This window comes from Hemicordylus capensis, chromosome 3 (assembly GCF_027244095.1).
Source record: "Hemicordylus capensis ecotype Gifberg chromosome 3, rHemCap1.1.pri, whole genome shotgun sequence".
Taxonomy (NCBI): Eukaryota; Metazoa; Chordata; class Lepidosauria; order Squamata; family Cordylidae; genus Hemicordylus; species Hemicordylus capensis.
Genome location: NC_069659.1, coordinates 134,264,127 through 134,290,793, shown reverse-complemented (window position 1 = coordinate 134,290,793; position 26,667 = coordinate 134,264,127). Strand labels below are relative to the sequence as shown.

At 39.4% G+C, this 26,667-nt stretch overlaps 1 protein-coding gene across 4 annotated transcripts in view; it reads right to left on the bottom strand.

The window, feature by feature from the left end:
• The window catches only part of MAP4K4 (mitogen-activated protein kinase kinase kinase kinase 4), a 231,311-nt gene that overhangs the window by 55,151 nt on the left and 149,493 nt on the right, over window positions 1-26,667 (bottom strand). For all 4 annotated transcript variants that reach the window (XM_053306630.1, XM_053306631.1, XM_053306632.1 and 1 more), the window contains exons 4-13: window positions 23,681-23,806; window positions 22,110-22,220; window positions 21,206-21,296; window positions 20,283-20,413; window positions 17,912-17,966; window positions 17,172-17,250; window positions 14,754-14,929; window positions 13,453-13,525; window positions 11,465-11,675; window positions 983-1,144 (exon numbers count right to left, since the gene is read on the bottom strand). In XM_053306630.1, the coding sequence (XP_053162605.1) occupies window positions 983-1,144; window positions 11,465-11,675; window positions 13,453-13,525; window positions 14,754-14,929; window positions 17,172-17,250; window positions 17,912-17,966; window positions 20,283-20,413; window positions 21,206-21,296; window positions 22,110-22,220; window positions 23,681-23,806 (1,215 nt within the window). The remainder of the gene's footprint in view (window positions 1-982; window positions 1,145-11,464; window positions 11,676-13,452; window positions 13,526-14,753; window positions 14,930-17,171; window positions 17,251-17,911; window positions 17,967-20,282; window positions 20,414-21,205; window positions 21,297-22,109; window positions 22,221-23,680; window positions 23,807-26,667) is intronic.

The following is a 26,667-nucleotide window of genomic DNA, read 5'->3' as shown; positions in this document are numbered from 1 at the left end:
TTTGGGGCGATTCCCCCCCCCCTAATTTTTACTTTATTTTGTGGGGGTTTTGCAACCGCAGTTCCCCTAACCCCCCTGTTTGCTATTGATTTCAATGGCTCGTCTACTGTGAATTTGCCAACCACAAGATTTTCCCAGAACAGAACCATTGCAGTTGGGCAAGGGATGACTGTTGTAAGAAATGTTTCTACCATTAATTAGATCTGAGTTCTATTATTATTATTTTTAAAAAACCTGTGTGTGTAAATATCTATATGTATATAACTTCTGCGATCTCAAAATAAACTTCATAGCAAATAAAATTCATTATACTCTAAATATAATAATCCAAAGTGCGTGATTATTATTATTATACAGGTCCAACCTTATTTATATAAAGTAATAGTTATTTCAGACCCATTTATGCTCCTGCTTATATTGAATACTTTTTTGTACTGCTAAAAATCAACACCTTATTAAAGCATTCAAAAAGAGACTTGACACAAATAATTTCTTCATTTGTTTTCTAGCAGTTTTAAGCATGCAGGATTCATGAGGACTGATAAAAGTAGCACCATTTTTAAAAAAGGCCTATATTTATTTTAGTGTATATATCACCCCAACAACCTGATTTGAAAACTATCAACAGCAGAGTATTCAGAGTATAATCAAAACTATGGAAATTTCTCTACTATATCAAATAAATCCAGATATCTTGGTTCTGTCTTAAAAATCTCCGGACATGAGTGAGATGGAGGAGAGTGAAGAGCCAATATGCGATCTTATGATCAGTATGGACAATTTGATATTTTTGAAACCACTGTACCATGTAGCATATTTAAGAAATTATTTTACATGCAGTCTGAATTTCACTTCCACTTTCTACCGGCTGCATTTATGCTGTTTTTAAATAAGCAAGCCATGAGAGATCTCCTATTACTTTTCTTCAATAATTCACTCTATTGGGGGTAGGGCAAGGGAATTACATTCACTTCTGACTTACCTGTTCTCTCTCCACTCTTCTCTTTTCTTCTTCCGCTCTCCTCCTCTCTTCTTCTTCTTTACGTCTCTTTTCCATTTCCTCCAATCGCTTCTTTTCCTCCTGTTCTCTTCTCCTCTGCTCCCGCTCTTGCTGTCTTCGAGATTCTCGTTCTCGTCTTTGTTGCTATAAAAATTAAAAAGGATGTGTACACTCCTTCCTTTTCAAACTTATTTATTCAATCAAGCTCAACCTTCACTGTTTTCTTTTAAGGTATTTGTGAAAGCAAAGGTTTTTTAGAAGGCACTTTTTAGTGAGAACCCCCAACTGTCTGAAACATTTGGCAATACAATAACCACATGGAAGCGAATGGGAATGTTTCCACATGGCAGCATGTCCAAACATTAACCAATGTGCAGAAACTGTTTCCACACATTGTTGATGTGTGGACAGGCTGCCACGTGGAAACATTCCCATTAGCAGAGATTTCCCAAAGTGGAGAGTATCCACACCAAAATCAGCTGCCTCCAGAAACGTGCCACTCTTGCAGAAATACTGCATGTGATTGAAATGAATCAGACTTTACCCACAAACTTTACCTCCAAAGCATGGAGTCACTCATACAGAACAATTTCCAGCAGCTAAAATGTAACAGTTACAAAGAAAGAATGGATCCTAAGCACTGTTCCCTCTAAGGCGTGTGTATGTGCATGCACTCACAACTTTTCTGATGTCTGCTCAGTTGATTTTAGATCCCGCTTGGGTTGAATCAGTAAGGCCCCACTCTGAATACATGTGTACACACAGTGCCTTGATACTGCCACCCAGATCAAAACTTATTCCACGCACAGATGAAAAAAATTAGACAACACACTGATCCTAAGTCATTTGTAAGTTCATGAACTACTGAAGCTAAGAATATGGGGTGAGGAAAATAAGAAAATAAAATATCACCTTCGTTTAAAAGCTCATAACTAAAACTGAAGTAATCATTTTGTTCTCATAACAGCTCTTAAGAAGTTACAGTTTTATCAAAGAAATATTTCCCTGCCTTTCCCAGGCAAGTGTTTTGTTTTGTTTATCATTCCTGCCTGAAGTGACAATTTGCAAGAACCGTTGCCATGAGGGCTAGATATTTCTTTTTTTCCAATAAATGAAATAAGTAGCAATGGAAAGTTGAGATGTCAAACTTAACAGTTTTTACCAAAGGCCTGTGATGGTTACACTTAACCCTGCATCTCAAGTTGCTCACTTCACAAGCTAATTTTGATAATCAAGTACTCGTGAGATGCACACATCCTCTCTTTCTGTGAGATGGTATGAATTCAGTTTATTTCTTCTACTATGTATCATATGAAAATATTACCCACCCAACCAACTCCCATTCCTGTATGTCTGGTACACAAGACATTTTTCAGTGAAATTGTCCACATGAGTTCTAACTTGTTTTGCACACTTCTCTGGAGTTCAGTTTAAAAAATAAGGACTGTGCTTGTGTGTCAGTAACAGACTGTGTGGGATACAGCCAATTTCCACCATCCCCCCTTTGCATGTTGGCCAGAAGTACCCCTCATTCTGTATCCCTACAGTCCCTGAACTTCATCATGTTGAACACATTCTATTCTCAGAATCTAGGTTTTACCTAAAGATATTTCTAGTGTGATAATGTAAATGTATTTCTCCACAAATACAGCAACTGAAAGTATGGCCTTTTCAAATTAAAATAGCATTTCTGAGGCCAGCATGCCATGGGCTTTCACTTGACTTGCATATTTATTTTCACACACTGTCAAAACTGAAATGCATTTCTAAAGAGTCAGCGTGGTATAGTGGTTAGAGTGCTGGACTAGGACTGGGGAGACCCATGTTCAAATCCCCATTCAGCCATGAAACTAGCTGGGTGACTCTGGGCCAGTCACTTCTCTCTCAGCCTAACCTACTTCACAGGGTTGTTGTGAGGAGAAATCTAAGTATGTAGTACACTGCTCTGGGCTCCTTGGAGGAAGAGTGGGATATAAAATGTAAATAAATAAGTAAATAAGTAAATAAAACTTTCTGAAAACAATCACATTTAGTTTTTGTGTTAGGCACATTCTAAGCACGTTGTGTATCCATTCCGAAATCTCATTTTTTAAACATTAGATTTAAAGATACTGAGCACAATCCAGCAAGAGTTAAGAATGATTAGATCCCATTCATTATTTTCAACGGGATCATCTAAACTAATTTTGGTGGATTTTGCCTGTCAAATGGAGGGAAATCCCATTAAAATGTGGCATTTACTTCTAAGCAAATGGTTCAGGAAGTCTGTGTAAACTCATCAGTTGTAGCAGCACTGCTTTTTAATCACAACATATCTTTATGAATCGATCATTAAAATGACATTTTCAACAGCAAATAATATTTAGCTTCCATGTTTTTCATCTCCCAATCTAAGAGCAGCAATGACTTTGTTTTAGCAGTCATTTACTTTTTAAAAACGAATTTTTGTTTTATCAAAAAGTAGAGATATCTAGGATCATTAGGAAGACATGAATGCTGCATTTTAGAAATACACTTTCTGAATAAAAATAAAATTATAAAAGAAATTAATGGCTCTTGATAATGATAAACTCTTGCAGAAACACAGGATCTCTCCTGTTTAGACATTAACATGCTGAGGAGAGTTAGGGGAAAATACATAAGACCAAGTCCTATTGCCACCCACCTAGGGTACAATTTGGAGGGCTAAACAACAACTGAACAGGCCTCATGTAATAAGTAAATTGCCCCTTTAAAAGATATAACCGTCTATAACCTGTACAGGCTCTGCAGAATTATAGATTATTTTTTATTCATTGGAAAATACAAAATGTTCAAAAAATATAACATAAATAAAATTGGGATGGGTCATTTGTTCACCATCAAGAACCACCCTGACAATCCTGTAAACAGGACATCGACAGCTAATCTTTCAGTTAGACTGTGAACAGTTAGCATAAACTTGAAAACCATTTGTGTGTACATGCTGGATATACTTATTTTGCCATCTGAGTAATCTGAAACCTTTCACCCAACAAGCAGTTCAGGTTAGCTTCTCAAATCATTAAATAAGTCTAAAATAAGTCTAAAATAATGAAATACATAAATAGTTTCAGCTTTTTTTCAGTCTTTCAGCCGCTTTTGATTTCCTACATTGCATTTTACCTACAGAGACTGCTATAGATTTTGAAGTGAATGTACACTGCTCTAAGAGCAAGGTTTATTTTCTTTTACCTTTTTTAAACCCATAAATATTTTTAAAATGCAATTCTAAGGCTTCTAGCAAACTAAGGCTGTGGAAGCAGCTCAGCTCTGACAAAGCAATTTCACCAGGTTCATCTGGTACAAATAAACATTTCCCTAAATGAGCAATAGCTTCCAGTTAGCAATTGTTTTGGCCATCAGGTACTAGAGTTGCTTAAAAAAAAAAAAATCAATGCCAAGCTTGTGAAATGTGTATTATAATAATAATCCCATGAAGTTTTCCAAACCTCTGAAAGAGATATAAGAACTTGAGCAACTCAAGCAATAATAATTTTTAAAAGGGAATATATCTTTCAACAGATGGGGAAAAAAGGAGGCTACCTTTGTATCCAACTTGGATAGCGATCTTTTAGATGCCTCTGTAATGGAAAAATGTTTAACACATTTTGTGCGGAACTGCCCTTAATGACGCCCAAAAAATTGAGCCAGAGAGCCCTATACAATAACACACCCTAGCTCCAGTGATACTGTTGAGAGACACAGCCAGAAGCCCAAATTATGGGAAACAGGATGCTGGTCTTGATGGAGCTTCAGTCCAATTCAGCAACGGTCGTCTTGTGTTCTTATGTAACTTTAGATAGTGTAGAATGTGACAGATACCTCCCAGGGGATGGGTTGCCAGGGGGAAAACAAGTGCAAAAGTGGTCCAGGACCTGGATTTGTGCCAACTTTGGGCACGGTTTCTCATATTTTAGCTCATTACTTTGCTTACTGCACCACAGTATCCTTCACAACATCTCTGCTATGCACATAATTTTTTGCATCTATTCCCAACACAAGTCTGTCAAATCTATTTAGGTTGTATGGCAGCATTGGGAAATCTTTTATTTTTGCTGGCATTGTATCCCCAGAAACTATTTAATGTATAAAACATTCTTGTCACAAGACATAACACAAAATACCATAACACTCACTAACCAAAACAGAAAATTTAGCCCTCTGAAAAGTGGGGAGGGGAGGAGGAGAGTACTAACAGAGACTTCAGGTTTTTCAAAACTTCTTTCATTCTGCTTCCCTTGCTTGGCTTTCTCAAACTTGCCTTTGCAACAAATAAGGTGAATTCAAGGACACAGTCCTTAAATGCCTCGGCTTTTCTCAGTTTCTGATTAGCTTCTTCTTCTCTCCAAGTCATTTGCTTTGGTCAACATTTTTCTATGAGTCACTATTAGCTGTCTAGCCCACAAGAGCCAAAATAGATAGCTTAAGTATTACATTATATTTCCTGTAGCATTTTTTTTAAACAAGAAGGCTTTCCCAGTCAAACCTGTACCAGAAACTCTCTCCTTAATGCTTGATGCTATATTTATGCTATATAGAGTCACCTTGCTGGGTAACTCTGGGCAAGTCACTTCTCTCTCAGCCTAACCTATTTCATAGGGTTGTTGTGAGGAGGAACTTAAGTATGTAGTACACCGCTCTGGGCTACTTGGAGGAAGAGCAGGATATATAATGTAAAATAATAATAATAAAAATCAGACATCACCAAGACCTGGCAATGGCTTAAGAATGGCAACTTGAAGAAAGAAACAGAGGGTTTAATACTGGCTGCACAAGAACAGGCACTAAGAACAAATGCAATAAGAGCAAAAGTCGAAAAATCAACCACAAACAGCAAGTGCCGCCTTTGTAAAGAAGCAGATGAAACCGTGGACCACCTAGTCAGCTGTTGTAAAAAGATCGCACAGACGGACTACAAACAAAGGCATGACAAGGTAGCAGGGATGATACACTGGAACATCTGCAAAAAATACAAGCTACCTGTAGCCAAAAATTGGTGGGACCATAAAATTGAAAAAGTTGAAGAAAATGAAGATGTAAAAATATTATGGGACTTCCGACTACAAACAGACAAACATCTGCCACACAATACACCAGATATCACTGTAGTCGAGAAGAAAGAAAAACAAGTCAAAATAATCGACATAGCAATACCAGGGGATAGCAGAATAGAAGAAAAAGAAATAGAAAAAATCACCAAATACAAAGATCTACCAATTGAAATTGAAAGGCTGTGGCAGAAAAAGACCAAAATAATCCCCGTGGTAATTGGTGCCCTGGGTGCAGTTCCAAAAGACCTTGAAGGGCACCTCAGCACCATAGGGGTCACAGAAATCACCACCAGCCAATTACAAAAAGCAGCTTTACTGGGAACAGCCTATATTCTGCGACGATATCTATAACAACAGCAACAACATTGACAATAAAATTCTGGCAACCCAGGTCCTTGGGAAGGACTCGATGTCTGGATAAAACAAACCAGTCAATAACACCTGTCTGACTGTGTAAAATAATAATAATAATACCCCCAGTGAGGCACTACCTTGGCGTGGTTGTGGGGCTTGCGTGCTCTGAGGAAGGTGAGAGCTATGCCAGAGGTCCAACCATACTGGACAGGTCTCACCAGAGGAGCCAGACAAAGAGTGCCTCTCCAATCAACAATATGGTGAGACGTAACTTTAATAAACCTATACCGGATCAGTCGTCGGCCGCGTCAACAAGGACCGCACCAGGTGCTGGAGTCCCTGGACATCTGGTGGCAAGTGGGCTACAGGACTCAGGATCTTCAGTTGAGCAACCAGGGCTTGTAACAAAACCAGTAACAAGGTTACTGGAAGAAACGTCGCTTAACCGGAAAAAATATACAAAAAAACGCCAACAAGGAAATAATGATCTGCTATTAGAAGTCTAGTCCAACTAGAAGAGGTTATTTTAAAAGAATGTACCAAATTTGGAAAGAGAAGCATCCAGATACAGAAATAACAGAACAAAGGCTAGCAGACCAGAGAAGATTCATAAGAAGAAATAAAGTATTCACAGAAGCTGAGCTGGAAGAACTGGAAAGAGCAACACAGGCTCAAGATATGGAAGAAGAATTACCACCAACTGAAGAAGTTGCTCAGGTGCAGGTGGAGGAGGAGGTGTTGGAAATAGAGGATGCCACTGTTGCTGAACTGTTTCAAAATCAAAACCAGGCAACCTCCCCTTTGCCTTCACCTCAAAAACCCAAATGCCGTTTAACAGAAAAGCAACAAGAACTAAAGCAAAAAATAACTGAGCACATGAACCAAACAACCACCAGGGTTCGACTTCCAGCTCTAAAAACAGTTGCCAAAAAACAACTTGTTCAGGCATTAAAAGATGTCAATGCTGCACTTGCAGAAATAACCAATAATTTGCAAGAAACAAACCAACTAATGTACAGTGCAGCAACAACAACAACACAAGAGCTTGGATATAAGATCAGTGGACTTGTAAAAAAAGAAAGTAGTACATCACCTCAATGGAAGATTAGATTGTTTTGAGGACAACTATAACCAAGTATATTGCCTTGAGCTCCTTGGAAGCAAGATATAAATGTAGTATATAAATTCTGGCTGAGCCAATAAAATCCTGATCACTTGGCAAACCTAGGTATTGCAACTACCTAAAGTAACAAAATGTGGCATCACTCTACAGTGATAATGAACACGTCTCTCAAAATGTACTAGAAATATTTTATACGAATACAACACATATTTATATACCGCCTTTCAACAAAGGTTCCCAAAGCGGTTTACACAGATATAAATAAAGCACTCAAAAGTATCTTCTAGAAGACCCTTCAGAACCTACAACTGGTGCAGAAAGCAACAGTAAAAAAGAGTTCTGGCAGATTCTAACCACTTAGATTATATTATATGTTGCTCTACCAGACTAGGCACAATTCCAAGTGCTGGTTATCACCATTAAAACCCTAAACAGTTTAGGGCAAGATTACTTGAGGGATACCTCATCCCACATCTATCTGACTCAACCCTTAAGATTTTTCAGAGAGACCATTCTGCATCCCTTGTGCTTCAGAGCAAGGCTGCTGCTGATGTAAGAACTTTTCTTCTCTGTATTTGTCCCCAGTTTGTGGAACTCTCTTTCTTTCAAGGTGCTGTTGGAATCTTCCTGATCTTTTCCAAACAAGCTGGACCTTCAACTATTTCTCCCAAACTCTTGTGCTTAATAAAAACCTGAGCCACAATATTCTTCATCTTAACTACATACAACTTTGTAGTTATGTTTTTTTTAACTCAGAATGTTCCTTTGCACAGAACAGTAAGCTTTCATAACCAAGATATGAAATTCCTAGAATAGCCAGTCTAACATAAAACTCAGTGTAGAGCAGGCCTGCTTCAGACTTCCTGCAGACATTGGCCTACAACTCCCATAATTCCTGGCTATTGGCCACTGTGGCTGGGGATTATGGTAGTTCTAGTCCAAAAACAGCTGGGGGGCCAATGTTGAGCAGGCCTGGTGTAGACACACCGGGGGGACACAACAGCTGGGAGGCCAATATTGAGCAGGCCTGGTGTAGACACACACAAACAGCCTTTGGCTAAGAAAGCAGATCATCATATTTTCCCCAGGCACATGAATTATACATGTTAGCCTTGCTACTACTTAACTCTGAGATGTTTTGGCTAAAGTGTCATACAATTTTGAAAAACAATTTTACTGTTAAGTGTTCCTGTATTTCATAAATTGCATCTTAAACCTTTTAAGGAACGTAAGTAAAATCTACATATGCAAGTCCATGTGCACATCAGCAATATGAAAGTCTGTCATCCTATATTTCCAGCTTTAGACTCACCCTCTCGATTACTTGGTGTCTTTGGAGGTGTTGCAAATAGATTAAAGGATTTTTATTATTTGGATTGATTTAGAACCAATTTGGGAGAAGTTTATGAATAAGCATTACTCTTGGTTAAATTTTCTTCAGTTTCAGTCCTTTATTTTACAACCTGATATAGTTAAGCAGGCTAACAGGAATTTGACTATGTTTGAGTAATTAATATTAAAGGCTTCAGAAGATTCTAAGGGATTTATTTCTAGATTATACGAAATTCTAATAATTCAAACATCTGATCCATTAATTGGCCTTAAGTTGGCCTGGGAAAATGACCTACAACAAACTATTAGCGACTCACAATGGAATGGAATACTGAAATGGAAGCCAGTGTTTTCTACCTCTTCCAGAATTAGAGAGAATTTTGTTAAGCCAGGGGCGTAACTATAATAGGGCAAGGGGAGACAATTGTCTGGGGGCCCACTGCCTTGGGGGGCCCCCCAGAGGCAAGTCACATGACTTACTCCCCAGGCCGCGCACCCGCCCGGGGTTCCTTCAGTTGGATTCATCCTCCGAAATTGATGTGAGTGTTGAGACCTGGAGCTACCAGAACAGAATGTCTTTCTCTAGTACCATTAAATGACTTGCATTGTCCACAAGTTACAAAACCTTTAAAAAAATAATTTAGGATGATGTTCTGTTGTGGGACATAGAACACACACACACACACACACACGGGGGCCATTTTAAAATCTTGTCTCTGGGCCCACTCCAACCTTGCTACGCCCCTGTGTTAAGCTCTTTCACAGGTGGTATTTGACCCCTTCTAGATTATCCCACATTAATAAGAGTTTCTCCCCTCTATGATGGAATGGCTGTGGAAATGGGAAACATACTTCCATTTATGGTGGTCTTGTCCCAGTATTTTCTGCTTTTGGACAGAGGTATTTTTAGAAATGAGTAAAATTACACAACAGAGTTTAGATATGAGACCACAGTTGGCTCTATTAAATGTATTTTCGGGAGCTAATTTGGCATTATTGTCTCTTATAGTTTTTATGTTAACTGTGGCTAGATTATCCATTGCACAATACTGGAAGCATAAAACCACGTCTTCAACATCTTGGTATCATTCTGTGTGGCATATTGCCATATCGGAAAAATTGACCCATATTATTCATCTTCGAGCGGGTCAAGCTAATTCTAATGATTTTTTTATGATATGGACAGATTTTATTCTGTTCACAAATCAAGATAATTTTAGTCATTCTCCTCCATCTAATTATTTACATATCTGGAAGGGTGGTTAATGGATGTCATTATGTATCAGTTTTACTATTCGTGTTTATGTATTGTCTTGTTAAAATAAATATTTTTTTTAAATCAGCAATATGGAAGTCCTGCCGATTGTGTTTAATCCATGATCATTCCAGTAATGACTCAGTGCTAAAAGCCTTATTCATATGATATATTCAATGCACATTCAACGTGTGTAGAGCATACGCAATACACCTATTCTCACATTGACTTCAATGTGCCTACAGTGCTACACTTCCTATTTAACCTACGTTTCAGTGGGGCACATATCCAGGTTCAATTTTAAAATGAACACAAATATAGTCAGTCACACAAAAAGCATGTACATGTGTACACAGATATCTGCACCAACTGATGTCTGAATAGGATTATAGTTCACAGGTGATAAATGTGCATGTGTGGCTCAGCTTTTAGCTGCAGTATTCAAAGGTCTTTCTATCTAGCCTTGCTATTTGATGGAGTGTACTAAGAGTGACTATACAGTATAAAGAACTTGTAGGCAATATAAAGCCTGACTCTCAAAACATGAAAAAAGCAAGCAATTTAAGGAAACTGCTGCAATAACAGTAAATGTGATTGCTCACGCCCAGAAATGTGATCACTCATCACTTAGAAGCTCAAGTCAGATGAAAGTTTACTACTTAGGGCAATTTTAGCCTAGGATTTCTCCTCACCTCTGGTACGTTCTGTACCAGGTCTTATGGTGCTACTGTTCAGGAGCCTACTACTATCACCTGAGGAAAATAGCTTGACAGCCATCAGGCTTGGGCCAAGTTCAAATGCTGGAGTATATAAGGGAATCTACATAGCAACCAGAACCTCCTTTTCAATCTGGTGATTCGTAACACCTAGACTTCCTGCCTTTGAATTGTAGTTGGATGACATTAGACAGTGTATATAATATAGTTACTAGAAGACTGAGCTATGAATGAGGAAATCCCTGGCTCAAATTTCACCTCTGCCACAAACTCACTAGTTGGCCTTAGGCAAGTCACTTTATCCTTAGGAAAGCCCTTTTAGCCTCAGCCATACAGCTGCAATATGCAAACTACCTTACAGGGTAGTTGTGAGGTAGTTTCCATATTGCAGCTGCGCAACTAAGGTTACACATATGTAGCACTTTGATAACTGAAGTGCTATACACTGCTGCTGCTGCTATAAATGCTAATCAGCAAGTCTTGAAGTTTGGAGGAGGACCTACATAAGGATACCTTATGAATTCAGGAGCTCTAATGTCTGGCACAATTTCATACTCATTGGCCCTTGGACAAAAGATGAACACAGAAGCCTTTTAATCTTCGTCTGTGTACCTCTTCTAGTCTCCTCCTCTGCTCTTTTTGCTGCTCAATGCGCTTTTGTCTCTCTGCCAGCAGCTGCCTCTTGTACTCCTCTTGCTCTCGTAGCTGCTGTTCTTGTAGCAGCTGTTGTCTCCGAAGAGCTTCAGAGCGTTCCTTGTTTTCCTGTTGCAATCTCAGGAAATCACGTCTGAGAGTAGATTCTCCAGGCACATTAACAATAGAACTGGAAGAACAACAGGAAAGTTATAAAAAATCCAAAAAAATGTTAAGAGTAAATTGTTAATATATGCTGTTGGAAACATTGTCATTTCAAATCTTTCTTTTATTTCCAATGGGATAATTGAAAATGCAGTTACGTGGAAGGGGGAAGAGTCAGATTGGCAAAAATCGGAATATAATCAATATTGTTCAGAACTATTAACAAAAAGCTGGATGTTTCTCTTAAGGAAAAGTGAATACAGAGACATACAGCTAGTATTCAATAATTACAGCATTAAGATGCATTGAGTATCTTGGTGCTTTGAGGTATTTATGATGTGTCAAGTCACAATGCAAGCAACATTCTCCTCTGCTACAGAATAGTATGTTTGGGCCTTTCAAACTCTTCATAATGAGCAAGCTAATATTATTTGAAGTTTCCTCATAATGAGAAATGAGGCCACTGCTTCTGTCGTGTTAGACAGGAACATACCAGCCCTGCTGAATCACACCCAAGGCCTATCTAAGTCCAGCATCCTGTCTCCCACAGAGGCGCACCAGATGCTTTTGAGAAGCCTACAGGCAAGAGATGAGGGTGTGCCCTCTCTCCTGCTGTTGCTCCCCTGCAGCTGGTATTTAGAGGCATCCTGCTTCTGAGGCTGGAGCTGGCCTATAGCCATCAGACTAAGTTGCCACTGATAGACCTAACCGTCATGAATTTGTCTAAGCCCCTTATAAAGCCACCCAAGCTAGTGGCCATCACCATATCATGGGGCAGAGAATTCCATGGATTAATTATGTGCTGTGTGAAAAAGTACTTCCTTTTGTTGATCCAAAATTTTCTGGCAATCAGTTTCATGCGAAGGCCCTTGATTCTAGTGTTGTGAGAGAGGGAGAAAAATTTCTCTCTCTTCACTCTCTCTACTCTATGCCTAATTATATAAAGCTCTATCATTTCTCCCTGTAGTCACCTCATTTCCAAACTAAAAAAGCCCCAGATGTCGTAGCCTTATCTCATAAGGAAGGTTCTCCAGGCCCCTGATCATCTTGGTTACCTTCTTCTTCTGCACCTTCTACAATGTCCTCAAGTTACAGTGACAAAAAAACTGTACATAGTACTCCAAATGTGGCTGCACCATATAATGTGGCATTATATTATAAGCACTGTTATTTTCAATCCCCTTCCTAATTATATTACAGCTGAGGTACACTGAGTCGACACTTTCAATGAGTTGACCACTACAACCCCCCTCTCATCTCTCTCTCTCCTGGTCAGTCGTCAGACTCCATCAGTGTATATGTGAAGCTGGAGTTTTTTGCCCCAATATACACTTGCTTACATTAAACCGCAATTGTCATGTAATATTATGTACTTCCTCAAAGGGATTTTAGAAACAGCATTTTAATCTTCACCCTTGTAAGGAGGGTTAGACAAAGACTTAGCAAATAAGCTTCACAGCAGAGCAGAGAGATCTAGCTGGGCTCCCCAAGTCTCAACCAGCACCCAAATTGCCAAACTGTAACAAGCACTCAGCCGAAGAGAAATCCAAAAGGAGTCCTGACAAAAACGTCAGAACAGCCCCCCACAAAGATTAAACTATAGCATGACTCCATAATTATGATTCTAGCCTTCTCTTTCAAAAGCAAGACATGCTTCAAAAGCTCATAGAATTTAAACTGGTTTCCCTACATCTCCTAAGACACGTCGTATTTTTTAATTTATTATTTCTCTATGTAAAACTGCTTTGGAAACTTTTGATGAAAAGTGGTATATAAATATTTGTTGTTGTTATTGGGCCTACCTTGGCTCTCCTTCTTGTTCAGGCACTTCCTCCTCCTCCTCCTCACTTCCACTATACTCATATTCTGTTTCATCTAGTGAAGAGAAGGAGAGACAACAGCCATGACAACAATTCTTTTAAAGAAATAGATTCTAAGCAGCACACGAGTTCTATGCAAAAGTTATTTTATCAACACAACACTTTTTGGAAAGCACTGAAATACAATAATTAAAACTGTAATCATTTTTGGTTTAGAATCTAGTTATAATATGAAAGGGGTGGTGACACACTTTCCAAAGCATTTTCCAAAGAAACTGCCTCCAGTTCATGCTTCAAAGAGAACCACCATTATACATTAAGTGCGCCTTCATTCTCACAACAAAAACTTTGCTGAAGCGTGTCAAAACACTCCAGATAAAACACGTATATTATTGGGAATTCAAATCATATTTACCCAACAAATATTCAATGCAAAATCCCAGACTTTCACTCTTCTACTATTACCAGTTACTTTGACTTTCCTACTATTACTCAGTTCCACTTTACCAAAATTTCTCAGCTCTGCCCAAATTACCATTTCAGCACTTGGGAAAGGTAAAAGATAAGCATTAGTGCTGGCATCCAAAGCACTACTTCAGATGGGCCTAGTGGAATTTTGGCGCTAAATAGTAAACTGCCATGCCATATCAAACCCAATTTTAATTCTATTCCTTTCCATTTCAAAATTTTACATGTGGCACAGCATGCTCAAGAAACTTTTCATTCATTCATTCATTCATTCATTGTTAAATTTGTATACCGCCTTTCATTAAAACGACTATAAAAATTACACAATTTAAGCTAGAATTTGTATTACCAAGTCATAAGGTAATACTGAATGGTATTACCTTAAGCATTCCCAGCCATTACATAACTTGCATACCAACAAGATCACCATGCCCCAACAAGATGTAAATAGCTATTAATGTAACCCTTCACTTTAGAATTGTCTAATCCAGGCTTCCCCAACCTGTGGGCCTCCAGATGTTGCTGAACTACAACTCCCAGCATACCCAGCCACAATAAATTGTGTCTAGGGATGCTGGGAGTTGGAGTTCAGCAACATCTGGAGGCCCGCAGGTTGGGGAAGCCTGGTCTAATCTACCTCTGCCTTTTTCTTCCATTCCCCTTCCCTTGTATGATCAGTCTAATTTTAGGGCAGGGGCTGTGTCCAATTCTAATTTGTACACAGGTCCAGTTAATGTACTGTAGGTACTATAGAACCTAAACCATAAAGCACCACACATACATACTTGAACAGTTGTTTCCAAATGATCACATACCCTTCTCTCCTCTCTTCTTCCTGGTTCGGTCTATATGATCTTTAAGCTGGATTCGGACTTGCCTTTCATTTGGCTGATCACGTATAAATGGATGTTTTAAAAGCTGCTCTGTAGAAGGCCGCTGCATATAGTTCTTCACTAAACAGCCCTCTATAAAACTAAAGAACTTTTTTGACCTAAGCAAAAAAAGTAAACACACACATTTTGAGTTATTTCTCCAGCTAAGAATCTATTTGGCATAGCCCTAAAAATGGGTAGGATTCAACTCTGATAAGCCGAGTTAGCAAGGTCACAAGAATGCAACAGAAAACATGAGGACCATTACTTCACAAGCCATAGCAAATTATGCTTTTATGTATCTGGATTAGTGAAGAGTTTTAATGGGAACAAGGCTGCAATCCTGGGTACACTTTCATGGGATCTTCATTGAACTCCGCAGGATTTACTTCTGAACAAACATATTATAACAGATAACTTTTTTCCATTTTCTGATTGACTCACAAACAAAAGTGCTACACCAATTTAGAAAGTAACCCTTTTACAAGCAGAAGATCAAGGCAGCAATGAAGTTCAAATGGATTGCCTTTTTGGTTTGGTAAGGAAATAAGCTTTAAATTACATGTGCACCCATTCTAGTTAACTCATATAGATATATTTGCACTTTAGGCAGGAAACCACCAACACACACACACACACACACACACACACACACTCTATTCCAAACAATGGAATATTAATTCAAACTATAATGGCTACTATGGTTTTATTTGTGTACACATCATCTCATACTGTGTGCAAGATGACAATGGTAAATCCCTCCTTTATTTTACCAAAGACAACCACAGGCTGTGTGGTCACCAGGAGTCGACACAGACTTGATGGCACACTTTACCTTTACACACCCTACACCCCCCCCCCCCCTATAAAGCTTACAGTCTCAAATGTAACCAATCAACATGGTGTTCTTTTCTGTAACTGCCAAAATGTCCACAAAAGTACATTTAGGTCAAGAAACAAATAGGTAATCCGAAGTACAAAAGAACAACTGAATCTTACTACTCTCAAATAATATGTTCTCCACCCAGGCTGAAGAGCCAGCGTGGTATAGCGGTTAAGAGTGCTGGATTAGTACCGGGGAGACCCGATTTCAAATCCCCATTCAGCCATGATACTTCCTGCGTGACTCTGGGCCAGTCATTTCTCTCTCAGCCTAACCTACTTCACAGGGTTGTTGTGAGGAGAAACTCAAGTATGTAGTACACCGCTCTGGGCTCCTTGGAAGGAGAGCAGGATATAAAAAATGGTGGTGCTGGGTTTTTTTTAAAGCAAAAGCAGGCTTGTTAGCTTCCTTAGATCTGTTTCCTACATTTCTTCTGTACATAAAGAAGTAATCACACGGTGAATCTGCCATCTAAATCTTGTGTGGCCAACATGTTGTTTGAATATGTCCTAATTTGACAAGAACTAGTATTGTCCTTGTCAAAATGAGAGCTGAAAATAAAGTTTGGCCTGACAGAGTAACTCACATCACTTAAGGGCATGTTCACACAATATAACCACCATATGAAATTCAGTACGTCCAAAAGCAATGAAAGAATTAGCTCTTTATGAAAACAAATCTGAGTGCTATCACTAGGACAATAAAAATTATTATTTATTATTCGACATAATTACAGTAAAGACTTTCCTGAGTTTTAAACACACAGGGTCCAGTTTGGACAAAATTCTCTGACCAGCCCTTCTAATCCTGCAGTGAGTAGCATGTGCGCACACATCCTGCCTCACCTCCTGATGTGCCATCCCACAATTGCATCATCATCATCATCATCATCACCATCACATTTATATCCATACTTGAGTTTCTCCTCACAACAACCCTGTGAAGTAGGTTAGGCCAGACCATATGAACCACTCTCATGCATGATTTAACTTTAGTCTTTAAATTGCAGGTGAGGGATAGTTCAGAAGATACATGATTATATGTAGTGGAATAGCTCATTCTCCTCATTGTGTGGTGGGTAGAGCCCACCACATATAGTATCATCCAAACCATTTTCAGTGTTGACACTAGCAGTCAGTGGTGCCTTGCAATCTTATGTTAGAAATTAATCTGTGCAAGCAATAAAACGGACAATTTCAAAGGCTGAAAATTTTGCCATCTGAAAAGATGATGCTTTGTCAACAATGTATCTTCTTCATTCTATATATTAGAGAAAAAGTTATCAAGAAAAATTAATCTGTGAACTCCTCACTTAGGGCTTTGACTCAGTAGTACAGAAAACATATCAACCAGTTGAAATTTATTTTTCTGGTTTATGGGGAAAACAGTTTCCTGGGGGCGGGGGAAGGAAGTGTGGTGCCAGAACAAAAATATATTCCCATAATGGATAGGTGGGAGAGAAGGGAGCAGACACATACCATTTCTTAGATTTTAGCCGTGGAGGAGGATTTCTGGGAATAAGAAACAGGGCTCTCATTGGATGCATGTCACAGAGGGCTAGAAACAAAATGTATTGCACAGTTAATTTTCAATTTAATGTCTACAAGTATTTTGCAATATCAAACTAAAGATGGTGGAACTATCAGTGACTACAAAAAAAGACTAGAATCACAATCACATTTATAAACATACTCAGAATACTATAACCTTATCTCTGAGACACATGTTACACAAAATGCCTGAGTTGATAATGTAAGTTACTATTTCACATAAGCCAAAGAAATTAAGAGATGAAAATATTAAATCCATTTTCTTGGTAAGGATGTCCATTACAATATGCCTTGTAATGCCATGTATGCACAAGGCACTGGGATCCCTACATCTTCATTCCAAGATCTAATGTTGCTCACATCAAAAAACTTATACAGATCCAATAACTCAATTTTTCAAGGTTTTTCTTATTGTCCTGTTTTATCCAAGAACAACTACAAGCACTGCATATTAATTATCTGGCAAAGTGTTATATGGAAAGTAGCACTACTGATTATAGAAATTTATATTTACATTGCAGTCAGGGATGTGGTTAGAATGGAAGCTAACAGAAATTCACATTGTGTTTTCAGAAATCTCAAGTATACATTTAGATTGCAAAGAGTAACTCAAAATATAGGTTTCTAACTAAAACTAGCCCCACAGAAAATTGATACATATCACTTACGGGGAGCTCCTTCTGCCATCTCTATGGCTGTAATGCCGCATGACCAAAGGTCACTCTGCAAAGCGAGAGACCCTATGTTAGCAAACACATTATCCATTTTTTCTTCCGTGTCAGAGATGTACTAAATTATTATTATTAATTTGATTTCTATACCGCTCTTCCAAAAATGGGTCAGGGAGGTTTACAGAGAAATAATAAATAAATAAGTTGGACCCCTGTCCCCAAAGGGTTCACAATCTAAAAATGCGGAACTCCAGAATCACAAGACTTCAGTGTCTGGGGAAACGGATTAATTTTCTTTCTTCACTTGTCATGCACACTCTCACACTCTATATTTATCACCATCACCATCACTACACACAAAACATTAAATTGACTTTTTAACCATCAGAATAGTTAGTTTTAAACAGTCAAATGTAGCCTGTTGAACATCATCATTGTGTTTTTGGAAAGACAAAGCAACTTTAGACCATGCTTGGCAGCCTTAGTCAACTTGTTCTTCTACATCAGGGCTGCTCCTCTTTGGCCCTCCAAATGTTTTTGGACTACAACTTCCATGATTTCCGGCTACAGTAGCCAATAGTCAGGGATTGTGGGAGTTGTAGGCCAACATCTGCACAAGGACTAGAGTTGAGCAGCCTTGTTCTACATGATCACAACAAAACATTCTTGAGTCTCATCAGTTGCATAACTCTGGCAAGGACACACCAAGAGTGGGACTCCACATCCTTCAGAGGGAAGCAACAACTCCTCAGCAGCCCCCGCCCCATCACAAGAATATCTGTTTCAATGCAGTTCAAAGAATTAACTCCACCATGTGGTTCTGCCTTGTTCCTGGGTCACTTACATACATTCATTTGCCATAGCAAGTGACCACTGCTTTGGTAAGCATGGCAAGTCCATCCTTTCTCACAAACTTGAAGCTCTTATTTCAATATCAACTCACAAGGGGCGGTGAGGGAAGGCTTTGGGGCAGTGTTTGGAAGGCTGATACACAGATTGTTTGGCCTCAAATGCCAAGCATATACGTTACATACGTTACGACACCGACTTGACGGCACATTTTACCTTTACTCCTTAAACGAGTCCTCTTTTCACCCTAAGCCATTTCCTTTCACGTCCCTCTCTCCTGTATAAGCGAATTCGTTACTCTAAATTTCAGTCCACTTCGGCTGCACAACTCATCTCTCACATACATTGATTAAAAAAAATCCCTACTAACAACTCTTAAGAACACCACTTTAAGCAAGCTTTAAAAAATGGTATCTAGCCTGAATTAAGATCTTTTTTCTCAAAGGTAATGAAAGCTTTCAAGTGCCTCAATTGGCTCAGACTAATGCTTTCCTACTAGCAATAAGATTTTTCAAAATTTTATCATCTCTCCCCCCTGTGGTTGCCTAAAAACAAGCTAAGAGGTGCTTGGAGATTTCCAAAAAGCTGCTTCGAAAGCTGCTTTGAAACCTAGCTTCAAAGAATGTGAAGGAAACTGATTTCAAGAACTTGATTGTTTAACTTCAATACCCTTAAAGTTTGGTGTTTGCTGCTGATATTGATCATCATATGAAAAATCAAGTCACAACTAACCATATCTTGCCAATAATCTTATCTCTAAACCTATATTAATTTTTTTTTAAAAAAATCTCAGGCATGACATGCTTTTTTTAAGATGGCAACTTGGCTTAAGGGCAACATGGCATTTCTCCCACAGAAAGTTCCCAATTAGGAAAGAAGTGTTGAGTTATAAGTTTATTCGGTCATTGACCAGCAAATAGGAAAGAAGTGTGAATCCTCTATTTGGACATACTTTGATGGATGTATATACTTCCATTTCATCTTATGAATGTATACTGTGACGCTACATATGCATAAAGACAGAAATATAAGTGTTTGTATAGGAAGCAACATATAACAAACATGTGATTGAAGCTTTCCATGCAGGAAATGTAGTCCAAAGTCAAATTTTATATGATGTACACTGATCTTCCAGGTTATCTTTGCCCAGCTGCCATTTCTCTTAATCAACTGAAGATGGTTATTTGCTTAGAAACAAATGTAAAACCCATGACTCATTCTTCCAGAGCACTAACAACAAATACAGGATGTCTTACAACTTACAGCCAGTAGAACCACAGGTGTACCTAGTTAATTTTGGAGCATGGACCTAAAGGCCTTTGGAGTCTCTCCCCCACCCCCCGCCCAGCATCATCATGCTCAGCTAAGCAACCACACCACCCGGGACAGCCTAAAGAGGATTTAGGGGGCCCCAGGGGCTGTGGAGGTTCTGGACTTCAGCCCCAAAATCCAGGGGTAAGAGCGCCTCTGACTAGAACAGTAGATACAGCTTAACAACTATATTAAATGTTTATCTTACTCTGTAGTCATATGTAGCATCAGGATTTTCATCACAAGCAATAACTTCTGGAGCCATCCAGTAAGGTGTCCCAATAAAGGTATTTCTTCTACCAACTGTCCTGTCCAGCTGAGCACTAACACCAAAATCCACTATATTAAGAAGAAACAGGAAAAATAATCCAATATGCAGAAATGAGTTATCCAGAGATTAAATAAAACTAACAGACCCAGCGCACAGCATGTGCGCTGCTAGTCTCTCCCCACCACTTCCCCCTCTCCCTTCCCCACCGCTTCCCCCCATCTCTTCCACCCCACTCTGTTCCCCGCCGCTTCCTCTCTCCCTTCTGCCCCAATCCATTCCCCAGTCCGTTCCCCACCGCTTCCCCCCATTCCTGCAACAGTACAGGCCTCATTTGACATTTTAGCAAGTAACATCTGGACTGTCCTCATAAAGATAACCAGCTCTATGGGGGCATTTTCTGGATCCTAGACACTCTCAGCACTGATTCTTTCTGATTGCCATCCCATTTGTGTGCATTCCCTTTGCCTTGGTACAGTATGGCTGGGACAATGGCATTGTTTTCAGGCTCTGCCAACCATGGGATTGTAGGACACATACCCCTTCCTCACCCAAGGCAAGGTGGAGTAAGAAAGTTGTATAGGCACCCTTAGGGGACAAGGCTGCCCATAGTGTACCTTCCTTCTTGCTAGCTAACACATTGATCGAGAGGAAGAAACAAACCATTTTATGTAGAGACTGGCAAGAATCCCTATTTTAACATGTTTCCGAACACCAATTTTTTGTCAGAAGGTGGAGCCTGAAACTGAAATAGAAATAACTCATCTCTAGAGGTTAAAGATAGTTGTCCCTGCCTTTTGAGTCAGAAATCTAACTAGGGAATATTCAAAAAGCAAGCAAATAAAATAGGCTAGTTAACTTACCTAGTTTCACTTCTGCATTTTCTGTTAACAATACATTTTGCCCTTTAATATCCCGATGAATCACATGATGAGCATGGAGATGTGCCAACCCCTGCATTTAAAAAAAGACAAATTGTTTCTTAAGTTTGCACATTCCCGTACTATTTTACAAACACACTGAGCCCTTCCTCACGATCAGTGAGAAGGGCTTGAGGACACAGAGGGAGCGAGGCTGCTAAAGCATACCTCCCTCACAGACAATCGTTGGGTCTGTGCTGGGTGGGTGGATTGTGTGTCCAGATGGACACAGGCTTTTCCTGGCAGTGCAGAGGGTGGGGGTTCGGAACGCATTGTCCCAATCCCCGGAAATCCCATAATGGACCATGCAAGTGTGCAGCACATTTTGGGGATTCTCCTGGCACTGGCCAGGAGGCTGCTACTGTGTCGGTGCCATGCAGTGCTGACACAGGATCATTTAGTCTGGGTTAAGGGTGTGCTCAAACCCTTAACGTCGGTTAACGGGTGGGCCTCTTTGGCGCGTTTGCCACCAAGTTGCTGCCAGCGGTTCTCATGCGCAGCCAAGCCCAGTCCTGGCTGTGTTTCTGACTGCATTTTAGCAATTGGTTTTGAAAAAAGAAATCTCTGCTCTAGTGGTATTCAACCACAAATTTCTTTTCCATCTTTACTATTGAGGCATCCAGTCAAAATACTTACTAGTTAGTTTCTGAAGTCTGTGTTAAAATAGTCATCTATAAATTAGCTGAAGTTTAAGGTTTTAAAAAATTAACATTCAAAAATTAACATCTTTCTATCATGACAGAAAGAAGACTATGGGTGTCGTTGCCAAGGCCTACCAAAAAAGCTAATACAGAGTTTTAAGCTTACCTTATTGAATTAAACAACACTATCTTTTTAATTTGCTTACCCTGAGAATCTCTCTTGAGATGTATGCTATCCAGTCCTCCTTCAAAGTATTTCCTTTTGTGTTCTTCACAAGGTCTGTAATAGAACCTGCACCACAGAACTCCATAACAAGCTACACAAAACAGAACAGAATGCAACGGAATCATTCAAGTTACTTCCATCATAAGACTTAAGTTATTGGGGATTCAATTGCAAGGAGGTAATGTTTATTAGGTTATTAAGGGGGAGTTCTCACGACCTTCACAAGCTCATCATCATAGCCTATGGATCATAATCTAAAATTTTGTTCAGCATCTATATAGTTTATTTCACTAGTTTCCAGAGGATTAGTTCATTTTGTATATGTGCATATTTATGCATGAATGAATTGGGCTGGGCACTGGACCAGTCAAACAATGGCCAAGTGTTTTAAAAGCATTAAATGTGACTGAACAAAAGAAAGGGGGGGGCAGATTTTCCAGACTTTCCCTAGGTTTATCTCTCACTCACAGCACTGTCCCATTTGTTTTACTTCAACCAATACTTTCCACCCATGCTTTCAACTTCTATTGTTTTTCTAGATCCAAATCTATTTCCTCATAGGGGACTTACAGCAAGAAAGATGGAGTCCTAGGTGGTGCATAAGCCTCTGATGTTTGCTTGTGTTACTTGCCACCTACGTAATGATATTCTTGGTTACATGGAATAAGTATTTGACTGTGGTCAGATAGTTATTTGACTGATCAACTGGCCAGCATGTCATGCATTCAGAACTAGTAATAAGAATTACTCATTTCAGCAGATGCTAATTGGGAACCTCAAGAACAGAAGAGTGTATGTCATAGAAATATAGTGGACCCTCTCCAGTGTATCAGCACTTTATGCTCGCGAGAAGCTTTATATCGAGGTTGGGCAAACTTGGCACTCCAGCTTTTGTTGAACTATGACTCCTATCCCCTCCCACAATTTTTGTGGCAGGAAATGATCAGAGTTGTAGTTCAACAACAGCTGGAGGACCATGTTTGCCCACCCCTGCTTTACATGCATTAACCAATCAATTTCATGGCATGAGAGCAATAATCTTGCAGCCCATCATTTGGGAATTGCCAGGGTAGACGTTCCAGTTCTGCCTGCTGTAAAATGAGTAGTTTCTTCATGCATGTTCTAACTACATAGGACTAGAATTAGTCTAACTACATAGGACTAGAATCTACTGCATAAAATAAACCTAACAACAGAATGTTATGGCATTATATACTGTAGAGCCTAGGATGGCAAGTGTTTCCTTGTGAATTCTGTTTTCTCATCCTTCTCACTGAAGAATGAGAAATTTAAAGAAGTCAAAATTACATCCAACTTTCAAGGCATTATTCCCTTGTTTTCTCCCCAGCTCTGTTACTATGGAAGTTTATTTTTGATGGGAATCAAGCATTTAATAATTCTTAGTACAAAAATTGTTGCATCACAGAAATAAGTAACTTTCTTATTAGACCCTTTTAAAATGGGACTTAATTATTTTCTACCCATTGTTCATTATCCAGGTCCCCTCATATCTAACCAAAGGAAAATAACCCAACTTGTGAATTTACTCACCCACAGTTGGTCATCATGTCCTGGAGGACTTTTCTTAATGAAAGCACCATAGTAAGTTGCAATATTTCTGTGATGAGAGTATTTCTTCAGCATGTTTATCTCCAGTTTTATTTCTTCTTCTTCATCCTTTGCCGGGGCGGGGGGGGGGGAGAGAAAACAAGAATGCATCTGCTGAAACGTTTGCCATGAACTCAAGAACATCTTCCCCTATTAACCCTGCAGTAACACCATGCTGCGCCAGTCTGAGGTAGTGGAAACAATGTGGAAGACAGCAGCAACAAATTCCTGGCTAGGAAACAGAGCTAGCAGGCTGAGCTGAACACACAAGATGGGGTCTAACTTTGGCACAACTCACTGAATGGATTCCAAGCACGATATAAAACTACATAAACCATGATTTGGCATTATGCCTGAATCTGAAGCTTCCAACAATCTATGGGGTTTGGGGGCTAACAAAACAGGTTCTGAAACCATGGTCTGAAAAAATGTATTAGTGCTAACTTTCATTTCATGGTATCTAAATTCATGGACAACTGACAAAACAGTCAGGGCCATCAAGGGCTGCTGTACAATGGAAACAAAAGTGAACCTATAAATATGAGTCTTAAGGAGATGTGAAACACAAGTCAACAAGCAGCTCTGAACCAAGTTTTGCCTGTTCTATACCTGGGAACTAAACCCAATGTGTAGATTCTTACGTATCATTTATATCGAAATCCCTGCCTTCTGCTGGTATCTAGTGCTCATGCCAGGGAGGAGCACATCTTTTCACCATTTCTCCTTGTCTCTCTAGACTCTGTATGCTCCAAAAGTCTGCTCTTAAGGGTGGGGGACTCTCAGGTGCATATTTTCAGCAGAGCAGGGGGCTAGAGAGGTAAGAAGGAATCAGTGAAAATTGCATTCCCTGCCAAAACAAGCAGAAGTAGTTAGATACAACTCTGTTAGGATTACCCATGGTTTCACGTTATGTCTAAATCCAGCCACTGCCTGTGTCACTACAGTTAAGGTTTTCTAAAGGATTAAGAATGTTATGTTTAGCCATGTACCCAAATGTACCTTTTTTCACCATATGTTTCCAAAGATCTAGGCTAAAAAAACCCAAGTTATGTTACTTAATATAGTTTAGAAGAACATTTTATTCACTAAACACAAAAAGTAAACAGAAATGCTAACAGCAACTGTAAAAGTAAAGTGTGTCGTCGGGTCGGTGTCGACTCCTGGCGACCACAGAGCCCTGTGGTTGTCTTTGGTAGAATACAAGAGGGGTTTACCATTGCCATCTCCTGCGCAGTCTGAGATGCTGCCTTTCAGCATCTTCCTATATCGCTGCTAGGTGTTTTAATTAATCTGGGAAACATAGCAGTGGGGATTCGAACCGGCAACCTCTGGCTTGCTAATCAAGACATTTTCCCGCTGCACCATTAGGTGGCTAACAGCAACTATATGTATACGCAAATATAGTAAATGTATGTATATGCAAATACAGTGGTTAACTTTTAGAATTTTCATGTTTAGGAAATATTTGCAACTGTCCATCTGAATGTAAGCATTTCAATGTAAATCAATGTTGCTCCAATTCTTTAAATCCAAAAGCATTTGCACAAGTTCATCCTTACTTTGAAAAAAAGACTACTCACAATGTACAATTCTCAAGATAAATGTAAAATATTGTTTATATTTTATATGAGGTGGGATTGGAGGCACAGTTTTACAGTGGTTCCACTCCTAACTCTCTGGTAGATTCCAGATGGTGATGCTTCGTGACTGTTGCTCTGTAAAGCAAAAACTGAAGTGTAGAGTTCCACAAGGCTCCATACTGTCTCCAGTGCTCTTTAACATTTACATGAAACCGCTGGGAGAGATCATCAGCACGTTGGGTGCTGGGTGTTATCAATATGCTGATTATACCCAGATTTACTTCTCCATGTTGACCTCATCAAGAAATGGCATGTCTTCCCTAAATGCCTGCCTGGAGACGGTAATGGGCTGGATGAGGGATAACAAACTCAAGTTGACTCCAAATAAGATGGAGGTACTGACTGCGGGGGCTCGCAGCCCAAGAGATGGTTTAGATCTGCCTGTTCTGGATGAGGTTACACTCCCCCTGAAAGATCAGATAAGTAGCTTGAGAGTGCTCCTGGACCCAAAGCTCTCCCTGGTTTCTCCACTGTGTCCAGGGACGCTTATCAGCTTCAGCTGATACGTCCATTTCTAGAGGTGAATGACCATAAAACAGTGGTACACATGCTGGAAACCTCCAGACCTGACTATTGTAATGCACCCTACATGGTGCTGCCTTTGTACATAGTCCAGAAGCTACAATTGGGACAGAATCTTGCAGGCAGACAACATGAAGGGACCATATAACACTGGTTTTGAAAGAACTTCACTGGCTACCAATATGTTTCCAGGTGAAATACAAAGTGCTGGTTATTACCTATAAAGTCCTTAATTGTTTGGGTGTGGGCTATTTAAGAGAGTGCCTCCTTTGTCATGAACCCTGCCACCTTTTATGATCTTCTGGAGAGGTCCAGTCATGGTTGCCACCAGCTCATCTGGTGGCGACACAGGACTGGCCTTTCTCTGTGGCTGCCCCGGGTGTTGGAATATACTCCCTGCTGAAATAAGAGCATCTCCTTCTCTGTTTGTTTTCAGGAAGAACCTGAAGACTCTTCTGTTCAATCAAGCTTTTAATTAGAATTAATTTTAATAATTTCAATAATTTGTTTTATATTGTGTTTTATGTATTTTAATCTGTGATTTTTAATATTAAAATTCTTACACTGCCTGGAGATGTACATATCAAGTGGTATAAAAATATGATGAATAAATACATATTCTATATTCTTGCTTATTAATTTAAATTCATTTTAATTGTTATGATTTGCTTTAACAAGTATGATCTATAACCACAAAATAATGGAAAGTATTTTCCAAGAATTTGGGGCTATTCACACAACCTCGTCCATGCGCAGTTTGGGGGGAAG